The following is a 17,747-nucleotide window of genomic DNA, read 5'->3' as shown; positions in this document are numbered from 1 at the left end:
AAAAAAAAAAAAAAAAAGGAAAAAGAAAAAGGTCAAATTACACTAAACAATAATTTTCAGATACCAGACAACAAGTAGTACAGGACCATGATCCCTGAGAGAAGGGAAACACAGAGGGTGAGCCTTATGACTGTCCCATCTTACTGCCTGGAGAGTTTCAAGGCAGCAGCAGAGAGGGGAAACTCCAAGTCCAGTGGTTTTCCCAATTTAAAGGGATGGAGATGGGAATTCAGGAAAGCTAAGGTGGCAAGAATTCACAGGGCAGAGTACTAGAAAGGAAAGAGCTATATGGGAAGAAGGCTCTGGAGATGTGCAAGAAGCCCCCTTTGTAGATCAGCTGTGCTCTGGAAGGTATATGATTGTAAGGAAGCTACCATAAGCCAAGGAAAGACTCACCAGCAAGGAGCAGGCAGATATATTCTCAGAGGTCACAAAGGACAGGAAACAGTTCACATTCACAAGAACCACAGCGCAGACACCTCATAATATAAAAGGTCCTATACTCAGAAAGATACAAATGTCTATTGAAAAATTTACTGGATGAGATCAACAGCAGAGGAAAAGATCACTGCAGAAGAAAAGATTTGGGAGCTAGAAGTTATACCAATACACATTATCTAAAATGAAACAGTTAAAAAAGACTAAAAATGAAAATCTGTGAGCTATGTAACAATGTAAGGCAGCCTACTACATAAGTACTGCTGTGGGGCCAGGGTGGGGGTGGGGGAAGTGTGTGCTAGTGGGAGGGAGATGAGAGAAAAAAGTTTTTGAAGAAATAATCTCAAAACGTTCCAAACTCGATGAAAACCATAAACCTACAGATCCTAGAAGCTTGACAAACTCCAACCACCAGAAACATGGAGAAAGCTACACTAAAGCACATCATAATTAAATTGCTTAAAACCACTGATAAAGAGAAAATCTGAAAATAAAAAAATTATATAGAGAGGAAAAGGGTATGAACGAAAGCTGACTTTTTATTAGAAATGATGAAAACCAAAAGAACAGTAAAGTAACATTTTTAGAGCACTAAGAGAAAACAATACCGTTGGGGCACCTGGGTGGCTCAGTCATTAAACATCTGCCTTCAGCTCAGGTCATGATCCCAGAGTCCTGGGATCAAGCCCTGCATCGTGCTCTCTGCTCCACGGGAAGCCTGCTTCTCCCTCTCCCACTCCCCCTGCTTGTGTTCCCTGTCTTGCTCTCTGTCAAATAGATAAATAAAATCTTAAAAAAAAAAAAAAATCCTGTCAATCTGGAATTCTATACCGAGCAAAAATGCCTTTCAAAGAACTAACACTAGAGGTGCCTGGGTGGCTTAGTCATTAGGCATTGGCCTTCGGCTCAGGTCATGATCCCAGGGTCCTGGGATGGAGCCCTCCATCGGGCTCCCTGCTCCGTGGAAAGCCTGCTTCTCCCTCTCCCTCTCCCACTCCCCCTGCTTCTGTTCCCTCTCTGTCAAATAAATAAATAAAATATTAAAAAAAAAATTAAAACAAAAAAATCCAAAAAACTAACACTAAATGAAAACTTTCTGTGACATACAGAAGAATCCAACAATGGCAGATCAAAAGTTAAAGGTAGACAGAAAATGATATTGGATAGAAATCCGGATCTAGGGGCACCTGGGTCGCTCAGTCGGTTAAGCATCTGCCTTCAGCTTGGATCATGATCTCGGAGTCTCGTGATCAAGGTCTGCATCGGGCTCCCTGCTCAGCGGGGAGTCTGCTTCTCCTTCTGCCCCTCACCCTGCTTGTGCTAATAAATAAATAAACTCTTAAAAAAAGAAAGAAAGAAAGAAAGAAATCTAGATCTACACAAAGGAAAAAGCACCAGAGATAGTAAATGCATGGGTAAAAATAAAAGACATTTTATTTTAAAAAATTCTTGAAAAACAATTGACTGTTTAAAGCAAACATAACCATGTAGACATAATTCAATAAATAGAGAAGTAAAATGTATGAGAATAGCACAAATCATAAGAACAGAGGTAAGAAATGGATGTATACTGTTGAGGTATACCACTACTTAAAGGTAAACTAAAGTAAGTTAAAGATGTACCATAAACGCTAAAGCAACCCGAAAGAAAATAAAATAGAGGTAGAAGTAATCAAATTAGCAAGATAAAATGGAATTAAAAAAAAATTCAACCCAAATGAAGGCAGAAAAGGAGAAAAAAGGGAACCAAGTACAGATGGACAAAATAGAAAACAAAGAGCCAGATAATAATCACATTTTTTAAATCACATTAAATGTAAACAGCATGCCCCAATTTAAGTTACTAGATGATCAAAAAAGATTAAAAAAGACACAATTTTATGTTTTCTACAAGAAACCCATGTTAACTATAAAGATATAAATAAGTTAAAACTAAAAAGATGAAAAAAATATACCACGCTAACACTGACCAAAAGAAAACTGGAGAGGGGTGCCTGGGTGATACAGTGGGTTAAGCATCTGACTCTTGATTTTGGCTCAGGTCGTGATCTCAGGGTTGTGAGACGGAGCCCTACACTGAGCTCTGCACTCAGCGCAGAGCCTGCTTAAGATTCTCTTTCCCTGTCCCTCTGCTCCTCCTACTCAATGCTCTCTCTAAAATAAATAAATCTTAAAAAAGAAAGAAAGAAAACTGGAGAAGTTATATTAATTATCAAAGTAGACTTCAGAACAAATAATATTCCCAGGAACAAAAAAGATCATTTCCTAACAATTAATAGGTCAATTAACCAAGAGGACATAACAATCCTAAATGAGTATGTCCCTATTAACGAAGTTTTAAGATACATAAAGCAAGAACTGACAGAACTAGAAGAAGCAGACACATCTATAATTACAAAGTCATAGATCTGAACACTCCTCTCTTAAGAAGTAGACAGAAAATCTGTAAGGATACAGAAGACTTCAATCATCTAATTTGAGTTATGGGAAACCGCACCTATTCTTTTCACAAAAGCACACAGAACATTTTTCAAAATAGACCATATTCTGAGACTGAAACAAGTCTCAATGAATTTTTAAAAATTCATGTCATAGGAGCGCCTGGCTGACTCCATCACAAGAGCATATGACTCTTAATCTTAGGGTTTTGAGTTTGGACTCCGTGCTGGGGGTAGAGATTACTTAAATAAATAAATAAGCTTAAAAAAACACTCATGTCATAGACAGTATGTTTTATAACAAATTAGAAATCAACAACAGAAAAATAGCTGGAAAATCTCCAAATATTCAAAAGCTGAACAACATACTTCTAAATAACATATAGGTCAAAGAACAAATCACAAGGGAAATTAGAAAGTATTTGGACCTGAATGAAAATTAAAAACAAAATTTATGGGATGTAGCTAAGGCAATTGTTGATGGAAATTTATAATTTAATGCTTGTATTAAAAAAAAAAGTCTCAGATTAATGGCCTAAGCTTCTAACCAAAAAAAGCACAGATTAAACCCAAAGCAAGCAGTAGAAAGGAAACAAAAAAGAGCAGAAATAAATGAAACTAAAAACAAAAACATAAATTCAGTGAAACCAAAAGCTGGTTTTTTAAGATTAATAAAATTGATAAATCTTTTGCTTCAGTGATAAGAAAAAAGAAGATGCACATCATGGCTCTCAGGAATAAGAATGGGTACATCAATATAGAACCTAGAGTCATTAAAAGGAATCTGACGACTTTATGGCAATAAATTTGATAAATCAAGATGAAATGGTTAAATTCCTTGAAAGCATAAACTACCAATGTTTACCTAGAAGATTTAGATAACCTGAACAGCCCTGTTTTTATTTAACAAATGTTAGTTAAAACCCTTCACACAAACAAAAGGAAACCTGGAACATCAGGAAGGAAGAAAAAGCAATGTAAACATCCAAGTAAATATAAGAGACCACAAGTTGGCACACTTTTTCTATAAAGGGCCTGATAGTAACTATTTTAGGCTTTATGGGCCACATTATATAAATGACAACTACTCAAGTCTGCTGGTATAACATAAAAGCAAGATAGAAAACACATAAATAATTAAGCTTGGCTATATTCCAATAATACTGTTCTAAATGAACTCTGAAATCTAAATTTTTCAAAGGACATGAAATATTCTCTTTGATTTTTTTTTCAACCAGTTACAAGAGCAAAATAAACCCAAAGCAAGCAAAAGGTAAGAAATAAGAAGCAGAAGGGTGTTTGGGTGGCTCAGTCTGTTAAGCATCCAACTCTTGGTTTCAGCTTAGGTCATGATCTCAGGGTCATGTGATCAAGCCCTGTGTCAGGCTCTGAGCTCAGCACAAAGTCTGCTTGAGATTCTTTCCCCCTTCCTCTCCCTCTGCTCCTTCCCCCACTTGTGTTTTTTTTTTCTTCTCTCTCTCTCTCAAGTAAATAAATCAAATTTTAAAAAAAAGAAGAAATACGCAGAAATCAATGAAATTGCAAACAGAAAACAATGGAGAGAATTCAAACCAGAAGCTCATTCTTTAAAAGATCAGTAAAACTGACAAGTCTCTAACCCAAACTGATAAGGAAGATGCAAATTACTGGTATCAGGAATGTTTTGATTTGCAGGTGACATGATTTGTATGTAGAAAATCCTAAGGAACTGTCAAAAAGCAATTATAACTAATAAAATGGGTTTAGCAATGTTGCAGGATATAAGATCAGTATAAAAAAGCAACCATTTCTACATGCTAACAATTAACAATTAGAAATTGAAATTTTAAAAATTATCATGAACAATAGCATCAAAAAAATGAAATACTTAGGGATAAAGCTGACAAAAGATATGCAAGATCCATACTGAAGTCTACAAACATTGCTAAAAGAAATTAAAGAAGATCTAAATAAATGGAAAGATGTACTGTGTTCATGGATGGGTTAGAAGACTCAATATTGTTAAGATGCCAACTGTCTCCCAAATTGATCCATACATTCAAGGAAATCTCAATCAAAACCTGAGCAGGTCTTTTATAAAAATTGACAAACTAATTCTACAACTTATTTGGAAATGCAAAGCACCTAGATTAGCCAAAACTATTTTGAAAAAGAACAAAGTTGAAAGATTTACACTACTTGATTTTAAGACTTATTATAAAGGTATATTAATCAAGACAATAAACAGATCATTGGAACAGATTCCTAAAATAGACCCACATATATATGGTTGGTTGATTTCAGCAAAGATGCCATGGTAATTCCAAGATTCCATGGTAATGCCAAGACAATCTTTTTAAAAAATTGTGCTGGAGCACAATAGCCAAAGGGTCGGGGGACTCGGTTACTTCACACCATATATAAAATTTAACAAAAATGGATCACAGATCTAAGTATAAAAGCTGTAACTATAAAGCTTCTAGTAGAAAACAGAGGAAAAAATCTTAGTGAATCTTAGTGATTTTCGTTGTAGGCAAGGATTCTTTAACACATGACACAAAAAGCAGGAAATATAAAAAGAAACTGATAAATTGATAACTGATAAATTAAAAATACTTGCTCTTCAAACAACACTGTTACAAACATTAAGTCAAACCGCAGACGAGGAGAAAATATTTGCAAAACACATATCGGGGGTGTGTGGGTGGCTCAGTCAGTTAAGAGTCTGCCTTTGGCTCAGGTTGTGATCTCGGGGTTCTGGGATCGAGCCCCACGTTGGGCTCTCCACTCGGCGGGGAGTCTGCTTCTCCCTCTGACTCTCCCTCTGTGTTCTCTCTAATAAATAAATAAATAATCTTAAAAAAAAAAAACAACCCACATATCTAAACACAAAGGACTTGTGTTTAGAATATATAAAGAACTTTTACAACTCAGTAATAAGGGGGCAAACAACTCAATTTTTAAAAATGGACAAAAGATTTCAACAGACATTTGAAAACCACAATGAGATACTATCATGCACCTATCAGAATGACTAAAATTAAAAAGACTAACCATACCAAGTATTGGTCACAATGTGGAGTGACGAGCAACACTGTTGGTAGAAATGTAAAATGGTACAACCACTTTGGAAAACAGTCTGGCAGTTTCTTAAACTATTAAACATAGATCTACCATATGATGCACCCATTCCAGTACCAGGTATTTTCCCAAGAGAAATGAAAGCGTATTTCCTCAGAAAGACTTAAACATGATGTTCATAGCAGCTTTATTCATTATAGCCCCAAAACAGAAACAACCTACATAACCTGTCCACAGGCAAATGAATAAATAAACTGAGGTCATATTCTCACCAGGTATTACTACTACTAATAAAAAGGGACCAACTACTGATCCATGCAACAACCATGGCAAAATTATTCTAAGTGAAAGAAGTCAGACAAAAAAAGGAGTGCATACAGTAGGATTCCATTTACATAAAATTCAAAAAATGGCATTTAATTTATAGACAGAAAGCAGACTCATCTGGAGACAGGCGGTGGGGAGCAAGAGTGGGATGGAGGAAAGAATTACAAAGAGGCACCAGGAAACATCTGTGGGTGATAGTTCATCTTCATTGTGTAGATGGTTTCACAGCTGTACACATGTCAAGTCATCAAACTCTTAGACTTTAAATATGTAGAGATTACTGTACTTCAATTATACTTCAATAAAGCTGTAAAGAAGGAAAAAAAGTAGAATAGAGTGTCAAGGACTGAACTTTGCAGAATCTTGATGCTTAAGGTTAGAAGAAAAGGAACCACTAAAGGAGGAAGAGAAGAACTGATCACACGCACGATACAAAGCAAACTGTTAGTTACCAGAGAACCTATCTAAGAAAGTTTCAAGGAAATTGTGGTGTTGAATGATACAGAAATTAGGAAAGTCGGTGGCTAAGAAAAGACCAGTGGATTTGGCATTAGAAAATATGTATTAAAATACAAAGAGAGGAGTACTGAAGCTAGAACGTCAAGGGTTAAGGAGATGGGTGGTCAATGAGTTGCAGCATAAGTACAACACTCACTACAGAAACAGTAAAACAGAAGAGAGAGAGCTGATGCAAGATAGTTTTACTCATTAGTTATATATGCTCCTTTCCTTCTTGACGGCCACGATGTAAATGGACTTATGTCTCATTGACATCATAATCAAAGATACTGCATTAAAGTACTGCATCATTAAAAATTTTCTTCCAGGACCAGGGCGCCTGGGTGGCTCAGTCAGTTAAGTGTCTGACTCTTGATCTCAACTCAGGTCTTGATCTCAGCATCTGAGTTCAAGCGCCACATTAAAAAAAAAAAAATTCCAGGACCAAAACAGTATGATATTTACATGAAAATATTCCTTAGAACTTTCACACCTTTTCACCCTTTCACAGTTCAATACCTAAGAAATGACTGATGGGAGAGGATGCTCTGGTAACAACCCTGTTGAGTACTTGCTCCAGAATTTCTTGTCTGATCATCTCATGGATCTAAAAAGAACAGAACAGTCAATAAAATATTCCATGGTGACCTTCAGCTTATAACTGCATCAATTCATGTTAGGCAGAATGAGGAACAGTTTGGATATGGGTAAAACTTGACTGTTTATTTCAAAGACAAATATACTGTGAATCGTCTGGAAAGACAGAATCACTCAATTCTATCCTTATTCTGTGCTCAGAAGATTCATTAGCAGGGCAAACTACCATGTTTATTAGCCTACAAGAGAGCTCACATGAAAGTACTACTATGTGTTAGGTTCAGCATCAAACAGGAATAATTCTACTTAGGTATCCATTACATGCCAAAACCCTTATTTCTGACAGTATGCTATGTATGACTTTCATCTGAAAATTTAAAAGCCCATGAAAATTTCTGGAAATCTGAAAAATCTTCACCAAACCCTTCCTCAGTTTCTGGAAGCACAGTAGTCACCTAAAAAAAAAAAAAAAAAAAAGATCTGTTTTGAATTTTCACTCAAATTTTCATTAAAATTCTTACCTCAACTTGATTACTTTAAGGTACAGACTAGTTTCTTTCAGACCTCAGACTAACACTGGATTAGTAGTAAATTATATGCTTTATAGATGCCTTAACAAAGACAACATCTTTGTGAAACCAAAGAGAACCTCACTAGTTTTAAAAAAGCATTAATCTTAAAACAAAAAATATTAAAATCTCTCACTCTTTTAATCAGATTACTATTAAAAAGGGTCATTTATATCATCCAACAGACAACTCTCAAGGAGTATTATACACATTCACTTGATAGTTCTGGATCAGAACACTAGATTTACATTCAAATTAGCCTCCAAATAACATTTTCAGCAGACACTTTTGGCGTGTAGCTACATTAATTCAATGTCAAGAAAATGACATAGAGGAATCATTAGCAAAGTTGTTTAGCCTCAGACATAACCTAGCTTTTGTTTTAATTGAAAGGAAATGCATTTTTGAAAGCTGTTTCAGAAATTAAGATTGAGATGACAGTCGTTATATGGTAATGAATTTAAAAATGTAAGAACTATTTTGGTTTCTTCAAAAACAATGAACCAATAAGCATGATTCTTCAAGCTTGATGTTCTACAGTTCTACATTATCTAAAAATAATCTAAAAGATTTTTTTTTGTATAATAGCATCCAAAACCATGGCCCAAAACAGAATATGATAAAAAATTATTTACTACTGGAGGAAGAAGAGTAAATCATGAAAAGCTAATTTATATTCAAACTTCTGAGGAACAGAAAAAGAAGAAATTAAAATAAATAAAAACCTCATATAAATAAAGGACGAAAAAGCAAATATTCTATCAATTACTTGTTGTAGTAGTTTCAATTACTATCCCAGCCTCTGTTCCTGGAAACTGCTGCATCCTCAAATTGCCTTGTCCTCCAAGCTCCCAAGCAAATGCCATGCTTTGTTTATAATACAATTTTACCAAATTAGGGAATGGTTGCCAAACTAGAGACTCACCTTAAAAGTTTCCAACAGGATATTAGCACCCAGCTTACATGCATGCTGGTTTGGTATTTTTGAAAGACCTGAGCCGGTTTCAATAGTTTTTCCATCAAGAATCTTCTTTGGCCCATATGAATCCATTAAAATGAAGCCAAGTTCCACCAGACCCTGAGTAACATGATCCCAACTATGAACACTGCAAGAAAACAAAGCTTAGTTAAAAAGAAAAGCTTAGGAAGATACCTTACCTTTATACTCATTGTCATGTTTACACATTTCCCAAATTTGACCCGGATCACCAACATTCTTCACATGAACCTTTTCTTTTCATGCATCCTTATCTGTCAGAATTCTGAATTCCTGTCAGTATTTCCACTGACAGAACACTGGAAAAAATCCAGAAACTACAGAATATTCAAAAACATACAGATGAAACTGGAATATCTCAATGTACTGACCATTACACATTTCCATTCAAGATTTCATGACTGGAAGCTAATTGTTGCTTCTTTTATTTCCCCCATGACACTAACAACACTTATAATCTATACACACAAGTTTGCCTCCCTCCCCAGAATGAATTTCTCCATGGTAGAGACCATCTTGTAGTCATACTTTTACTCATACAGCCTTACACACAACTAACATTTAGAAGGCTCGCAGTAAATGTTTATAGCAGGAATATTTATATTCAAATTTATATATCCACATATTTATATTTATATCATATTCACATTTATAGTACGAATCAATGCATGATTTGGTTTCAAAGGCATGAGCCAAACCTACAAATAACCTCTTGCACAGCAGTAGAATCCTTGGTGATTTTATTTATTTTTTTAAAGATTTTATTTATTTATTTGAGAGAGAGAATGAGAGACAGAGAGCACAAGAGGGAAGAGGGTCAGAAGGAGAAGCAGACCCCCTGCTCAGCAGGGAGCCCAATGTGGGACTCGATCCCGGGACTCCAGGATCATGACCTGAGCCGAAGGCAGTCGCTTAACCAACTGAGCCACTCAGGCGCCCAATCCTTGGTAATTTTATACCATTTAATGTTACCCACAGTAGAGGAAATGATATGCTTATAATAACCTCTGTATCATTATTTCTACCTGCTAAAGAGCAACAAATTATAATACAGCATTAAAGAATAAAGGAGACAGTTGTGAACAGATTCTCATAACATTTCAACAGATTTTAATAATATTCACACTTTGGAGATCTGGGATCAAGATAATAGACTGAGCACATGCTCTATTCTTCTCACCCCCAAAACCTACAAATGACGGAGAAGATACACACATCTGTACGTGTATGCCTATATACAGTGCACTTGTACAATCCATGATAATGTGGAAAAATAAGAGGTGTTTCTGACTGAATAGCAATTATAAAGAATCCTTAAAAAGTGAAAGAAATGTAACACAAGAATGAAAAATGAAGCCACAGACCACAGGGTGCAAAATGAAGGGGTGGCTCCAAAAGCAGATACCAAAGGCAGATAAGCTGGGAACTGGAAGGGATTCTGGGGCCACCTGTGTGATTACTGGCTGGAATTCCCCAGTATGAACAGTTAGGTACACAGCATCCTTCTCTACCTTCTTCTCCAACAGCCCATTGCACCCCCAGTTTATGGGAAGAAATGAGTAACAATGAGGCTGTCCTTAGGTGGGATCTGTGAGTAGAGGAGCTTGGGCCTCAGATGCAGAGAAGCACTCTGAGTATGGCAACATGCTGGACAATTAGGGAGGTCAGCCCTTGGCATATCCTACCACTACCTTCACATCAGAGGCAAACTGTATTCAACAATATGGAACTCTCAGACAAACTAACGGGGAACACCAGCAATAACAAGGAGACAACCAATAATCACCAAATATAAGAAAAAAGACTTGAAAGAGAAGCAACAAAACTCAATGAAGAGAATACCTGAGGAAAAAGGTTAATGGAACACAAAGAAGTAGATTTAAAAAGTCTAATAAAAAATATCCTTAAATGAGAATATTACAGCATGACACAAAAAACAGACTTACGAAAAAGAACCAACTAGAATTTTAGAAATGAAAAACATGATTCCTGGAGTGTGAAACTCAATAGATAAACCTAAGAGTAAAATAAACAGGACTGAAGAACAAATTAATGAAATAAAAGAACTAAGGGATTTTTGTAGAATTTCACATAAAAAGACAAAAGTATGAAAAGCTTGAAAGAAAAATTAAGACACACGGGATACAAAAATATTCCAACAGCTAATAGGAGAGAATGGAGATAAAAAAGGAAGGGATTAATTAAAGAAAGTAAGGAGAAAATCAGAGTTTAGAAAGACACGAATCCTTACAAATGAAAAGGCACACCAGGTATCAACCAGGAATGAATTAAAAAGGAACTTATATAAATTGTGTTAAATTTCAGAACATCAAAAATAGAAATGAAGTCTTACAAGTTCCCATGAAGAAAATAACAGATTATCTACAACAGTACAAAGAATCAGATAATCATCAGCCTTTTCACCAGTAATTCTAGATGCAAAGACAATGGAAAATGATTATAAACTTAAAATTTTTACTTGGTCAAACTACTGTTCAGAGGGAGGGCAAATCAAGACATTTCCAGATATGACAAGACTCAGAAAGTTTACTATCCATAAAACATATCAGAAAGGATTATAGTAAAAATTATATACTAATGGCATATTTCCAAATTCAAAAGATAAAGAAACCAGTAAAATTTACTACAAAATCTAAATAACTATTAATAACAATCTTAGCAAGAAGAAAGTGGAGAAATAATATGTGTACTAAGGTTCTAATCTTGGAGAAAGGAGACAGTCCATTTGCTAGAAAATGTCTATCTGTAACAGTTACAGGAAAGAGCTCAGACATGATTGTTAACTGGGGGAGTAAATATAACCTGGAAGTTGAACTGGTTCACAAGTGATTTTTTCCTAGCACTTTTTTTTTTTTTTTTAAGATTTTATTTATTTATTTGACAGAGAGAGACACAGCGAGAGAGGGAACACAAGCAGGGGGAATGGGAGAGGGAGAAGCAGGCTCCCTGCAGAGCAGGGAGCCTGATGCGGGACTCGATCCCAGGACCCTGGGATCATGACCTGAGCTGAAGGCAGTCGCTTAACCAACTGAGCCACCCAGGCGCCCTTTTTCCTAGCACATTTAATGTTTTGTACCTTGAAGTATCTGCAGGTAAACACAAAGTATATCAACAGAACTGAACACAGCAAACCACAGAGGAATATAGTACTACTGATCATGATGCCCTTTAGCCTGTTGTTTTCTTTTTTAAGATTTTATTTATTTATTTGAGAATGAGTACACAAGCCAGGGGAGAGGCAGAGGGAGAAGAAGCAGACTCCCTGCTGAGCCTGAGGCGGGGCTCAATCCCAGGACCCGGGATCATGACCCAAGCTGAAGGCAGACGCTTAACCGAGTGAGCCACCCAGGCACCCCAGCCTATTTTCTTCCTTTTGGCTTAGGCCACATGCAAACTGGTATCTTTGAAGTGTTTATTGTGTGGTTCTCCCCAATATTTGTGCATTTGGTTCTAGTCTCCAGAATTCAGCTTCAATACTCCTGTACTGTGCCTTTCCAGGTTACCACAACTTGTTTAAGGTAAAGTCCCATATTACTGTAGCAGAACTTTTATATTAAGAATATCTAGGAGGGGCGCCTGGGTGGCTCAGTCAGTTAAGCTTCTAGCTCTTGGTTTTGGCTTAGGTCATGATATCAAGCCCTGAGTTGGGCTCCACACTCAGTGTGGAGTTTTCTTAACACTTTCTGTCCCTCAAAGCGAAACAGAACAACAACAAAAAAGACTTTCTCTCTCTCTCCCCCTCATGTGCTCTCTAAAATAAATAAATCTTAGAGAAAAAAAAAAGAATATATGCAAAAAGAATATATCAAATGTCATTCTTTTTTAAGGCTGAGTGATATTTTAGTGTGTGTGTGTATGTATCATATCTTCTTTATCCATTCTTCTATTGATGAACACTTGGGTTGCTTTCGTATCTTGGCTATGGAGAAATAGATAAAGGGGATTAAGAGGAAATTCCAGTTATAAAATAAGTAAGTCACAGAGATGAAAAGAATAGTACAGGGAATAGTCTATAATAATAATAACGTTGTATGGTGACAGATGGTGAGCACTGAGCAATGTGCATAATTGTCAAATCAATATGCTGTACACCTGAAACTAATATAACATTGCATGTCGATTATACTTAAAAAAAACACATTGGATATTAACTAGACTTACTGTGGTGATCATTTTATGATACAAACATTGAATCATTATGTTGTACACCTAAAACTAACATAATGCTATATGTCAGTTATATCTCAATTAAAAATAATCTCAGTACTCTGGTTATAATGTCAAATATATTATAAGTCTTCTCAGCCCTATCTTCCCCACAAATACTGTCATTTTTAGAGTGGTGATTTTAAAAAACAGAAGGTTTTTCAGGAATATACTGTGTTACAGCAGAAATGTGAAAAATCAACGTTACTACATTAACTCTACACACTAACAGGCAAGTCTAAGTCTAAATACAATAAAATACCATTAAAATGTGGTAAGTGGGGTCCAAAAATTTAATCACATACAACATAAAATTATTTAGAGGTTAACTGACTAGGGAAAGCATGTATAACTAACCAGTTGGTTATTTTAGGGAGTCTAGTAATATTCTCCAAATCCCTCCCTGCCGAGGTTTTGGTCCTACCTGGTGTTAACAGCCCACTCCACCCTAATTACAGACGGAGATAGGACGCCAGGTCCTTTGGCTGCCTGGGACTTTCAGAAGGGCAGCTTTCCATGAATTTCCTGGCTAGCTAATATGCCTGTATCTTTAGTCCAAACTGAAGACACTGGGTTGGGAAAATACAGGAGATACAACTATAAACCTCAGGAGAAAGAATAACCAGATACAGAGGAGATACAGGAGCTTTAAAGCCTATCAATGGGTAAACCACTCAGAAACAAAGGATTCTAGTCTGAAATTTGCCTTATGTGTCAACCTCATGTGAATTCAATCTAAATCAAAATTCCAGGATGTGGAATGAGATTTACATCAAATTATGGCTTAAATTTTAAAGCTTTAAAACATTTAATCCACAAAGCAAACGTGACACAGTAAAGACGGTTACAATAGCTAATGTGTAACTTGAAATTAAAATAAAAACCAGTGTGGTTACCAATCTTTTCAATTTGGTTTAAAATGGGTTTTTCTAGGGGCGCCTGGGTGGCTCAGTCAGTTGAGCATCTGCCTTCGGCTCAGGTCATGATCTCAGGGTCCTGGGATCAAGCCCTGCATCAGACTCCCTGCTTGGCATGGAATCTGCTTCTCCCCGACTCATGCTCTCTCTCAAATAAATAAATAATTTTAAAAATTAAAAAGAAATAAAATGGATTTGTCTAAAACTGCTGATTCAATTTTATCCATCAGCCCCAAACTTCAACAGTTAAAAGTAAATAAAACTTTTAATGTTTTTTTACTCATCTAAAAAGTCAATGAAGACTCAGGCCAAGAAAGGTATGATATCATGACAGGATCAAAGGCACCCACTTTAGCTTTGTATTCTTGCTATCAAGGTGGCCAAGAAATCAAGCCTTGGGATTTAAGGATTTTTCGATATAGGAAAAGCTCGTGTGACCAATTTCAAGGGATTAAACAGCAATATGTGAAGTCAAGAGCCATAGTCATCAATTTTCTGATGAGCCCCAAGTACGGCATCACACTGCATTTTCTAACAGTAAATAATTTATGAACCTACTGGGGTTTGGTTCGTGAACTCACCTATTCTTTTTTTTTTTTTAATGAACTCACCTATTCTTTACGACTTCCAAGATCATGGTTGAAACACAAGACCTATGAGGCACTAGATTCTGAAGAAATTTTGAGCCTTGGAGAAGCTGAAGATCCTTAAAGCTTTTTACAACTGAAGCTTTTAAAAGGTCAAACACCTAATATAACGAAAGAAACAGGAAAATGAAGCAAAAAATGATAGCCCATGCAACAGAATCTTAACTCTGTTAACTGTTCTTATTTGCTGCCATACACTCGAATTCCTAAGACAGCTGTTTTACTAGATGAGTATGATACAAAAATCGTGACTTTCAGTGGGCACTTAAGACTTGAAGACATGAAGACAGGCAGGCATTCCTTAAGAGAGAAAAAGGGCAGGAGCGCCTGGGTGGCTCAGTTGGTTAAGTGTCCAACTCTTGATTTTGGCTCAGGTCATGGTCTCAGGGTTGTGAGATCGAGCCCCACATCGGGCTCCACGCCCAGCATGGAGTCGACTTAAGATTCTCTTGCTCTGTGGCACCTGGGTGGCTCAGTCAGTTAAGCATCTGCCTTCGGTCCAGGTCATGATCCCAGGGTCCTGAGATCGAGCCCCCATCGGGCTCCCTGCTCAGCGGGGATTCTGCTTCTTCCTCACCCGCTGCTCCTCCTCCTTGTGCTTTTTCTCACTCTTGCTCTCAAATAAATAAAATCTTAAAAAAAAGATTCTCTCCCTCTCCCTACCCCCTCATTCTCTAAAAAAAAAGGAAAAAAAAAAAAAAGAGAAGAAAAGGGCTAATATCAATGTTAATATTACCCACAATCAGGGAACACATATGAGAAAAAACAGTAAAGGATTTTATATTTCCATCCTTACAACTACATTGTTCTCATTAATTTCAACTCAATCAGGGATAATTTCTTAGAAAACTGCAACATAATAAAACTGCTGGTGAATTCCCAGCTAAACTTCCCATTCTTGCCACCTGGACTGTGTGGTATGTTTCTACCCTTCTTCCCACTCACCATCTGGCTTACCACACCATAGGAAGTAAAGACATACACGAAGTACCTGAACGAGTCTCCAGGCAGCCCCCAGAAAACAGCATGGGCCTACATGCCTTACAGAGGAATTTCCTGCTAGCAGAATGGGCTAAAAAAGGGCTCTTGTGCTCTTTATCAACTACAGAACCAAAAGGTCATTAATAAATACCTGTTCCTCAAATCTTTGTATTCTTGTTACAGAGAGCAGGAGGGCAATGCTGAAGGGACATATGTTATTACTGAAATCTCCTTGCTGTCCTGCCTACAGAGAAACCAAAAAGGAGTCATTATTTACATCTTAAAAGTATAACATAACCTATTGAAAACAGGTCCTTAAATGGATCAAAACTTAAACTTAAGACCTAAAACTATAAAACTTAAACATAAAACATATTGGAAAATCTTTAAAACCTTGGATGAGGCAAAGATTACTCAGATATAATACCAAAACCATAATTTATACAAGAAAAAATTGATAAATTGGACTTCATAAAAATTCAAACATTTGTGCTTCAAAAGACACCATTAAGAAGATAGAAAGATGAGCCACAGACTGGAAGAAATACTTGCTAATTATATACATGATAAAGGACTTATACTCAGAATATATAAAGAATTCCTAATACTCAGTAAGACATGCAATCAAAAAAAGGGCAAAAGATTTAAAGAGACATTTCCCCAGAGAAGATATCAGAACAGCTAATCAGCACATGAAAAAGTGCTCAATTATCAATCATTAAGGGACTGAAAAGCAAAACCTCAGTGAAATACTGTTTCAAACACACTGAAACAGCTATGATAAAAAAGACGGACAATAACAAATGTTGGCGAGGATGTAGAGAAACGAACCCTCATACAGTGCTGGTGGGAATGTAAAATGATGTAGCCACTTTGGTAGTTTCTTAAAAATGTAAGTATACATTTATCACATAACCCAGAAATTCCACTTGTAGGTATCTATCTAAGAGAAGTGAAACATATGTCCACACAAAGACCTGCATGTGAATGTTCATAACAGTATTATTCATAATAGCCCCCAAGTGGAAACAATTCAAATGTCCATCAACTGGTGAACAGCTAAACCAACTGATAGATCCACACAGTGGAATACTATTAAACAAGAAAAAAGAATGAAATACTGACATGCGCTACAACACATGGATAACTTTGAAAACATCATGCTAAATGAAAGAAGCCATACACAAAAGATCACATATTGTATAATTCCATTTATATGAACTGTCTAGCAAAGGTAAATCTACAGAGACAGTAGATGAGTGGTTGCCTGGGCCTGGGAATGTGAATTTACTATAAATGGGCATGAGGGATTTTACAGGGTGATGAAAATGTTCTAAACCTGGATTATGGTGATGGTTGCACAACGAGGTAAACTTATGAAAAATCACTTAACTGTAAACTTAAAGTGGATAAATTTTATGTTATGTAAATTTTCTCTCAGAGAAGGACAAAAACCGTATGATTTCACTCATATATGGAATTTAAGAAACAAAACAGATGAACATAAGGGAAGGGAAGGAAAAATAAAATAAGATGAAAACAGAGAGGGAGGCAAACCATAAGAGACTCTTAACTCTAGGAAACAAATGATGCTGGAGGGGAAGTGGGTGGGGGGATGGGGTAACTGGGTGATGGGCATTAAGGAGGGCAGTTGATGTAATGAGCACTGGGTGTCATATGCAACTGATGAATCACTAAACTCTACCTCTGAAACTAATAATACACTATATGTTAACTGAATTGAACTTAAATAAAAAAAATTATATCTCAATAAAGTTTAAAAAATAGGTCTTTGAGGCCTAAAAGAAATGATACCCAAAAGACAATAAATAAATAATAAATTAAAAAAAAAAACCCAACAAACAAAAATAATACAGTGGAATAGATCAAGATATACAAAACTGGGGGTGCCTGGGTGGCTCAGTTGTTAAGCATCTGCCTTCGGCTCAGGTCATGATCCCAGGGTCCTGGGATCCAGCCCCGCATCGGGCTCCCTGCTCCACGGGAAGCCTGCTTCTCCCTCTCCCACCTCCCTGCTTGTATTCCCTCTC

General features: G+C 36.5%; 1 protein-coding gene across 2 annotated transcripts in view; it reads right to left on the bottom strand.

Moving 5' to 3' along the window:
• The window catches only part of FANCI (FA complementation group I), a 75,541-nt gene that overhangs the window by 35,339 nt on the left and 22,455 nt on the right, over nucleotides 1–17,747 (bottom strand). For both annotated transcript variants that reach the window (XM_021680664.2, XM_044918337.1), the window contains exons 10-13: nucleotides 15,848–15,940; nucleotides 14,680–14,816; nucleotides 8,853–9,033; nucleotides 7,281–7,368 (exon numbers count right to left, since the gene is read on the bottom strand). In XM_021680664.2, the coding sequence (XP_021536339.2) occupies nucleotides 7,281–7,368; nucleotides 8,853–9,033; nucleotides 14,680–14,816; nucleotides 15,848–15,940 (499 nt within the window). The remainder of the gene's footprint in view (nucleotides 1–7,280; nucleotides 7,369–8,852; nucleotides 9,034–14,679; nucleotides 14,817–15,847; nucleotides 15,941–17,747) is intronic.

Source organism: Neomonachus schauinslandi, chromosome 9 (assembly GCF_002201575.2).
Source record: "Neomonachus schauinslandi chromosome 9, ASM220157v2, whole genome shotgun sequence".
NCBI classification, from domain to species: domain Eukaryota; kingdom Metazoa; phylum Chordata; class Mammalia; order Carnivora; family Phocidae; genus Neomonachus; species Neomonachus schauinslandi.
The sequence above is the reverse complement of the archived record's forward strand: the minus strand, read 5'-3'. Positions and strand labels throughout refer to the sequence as shown.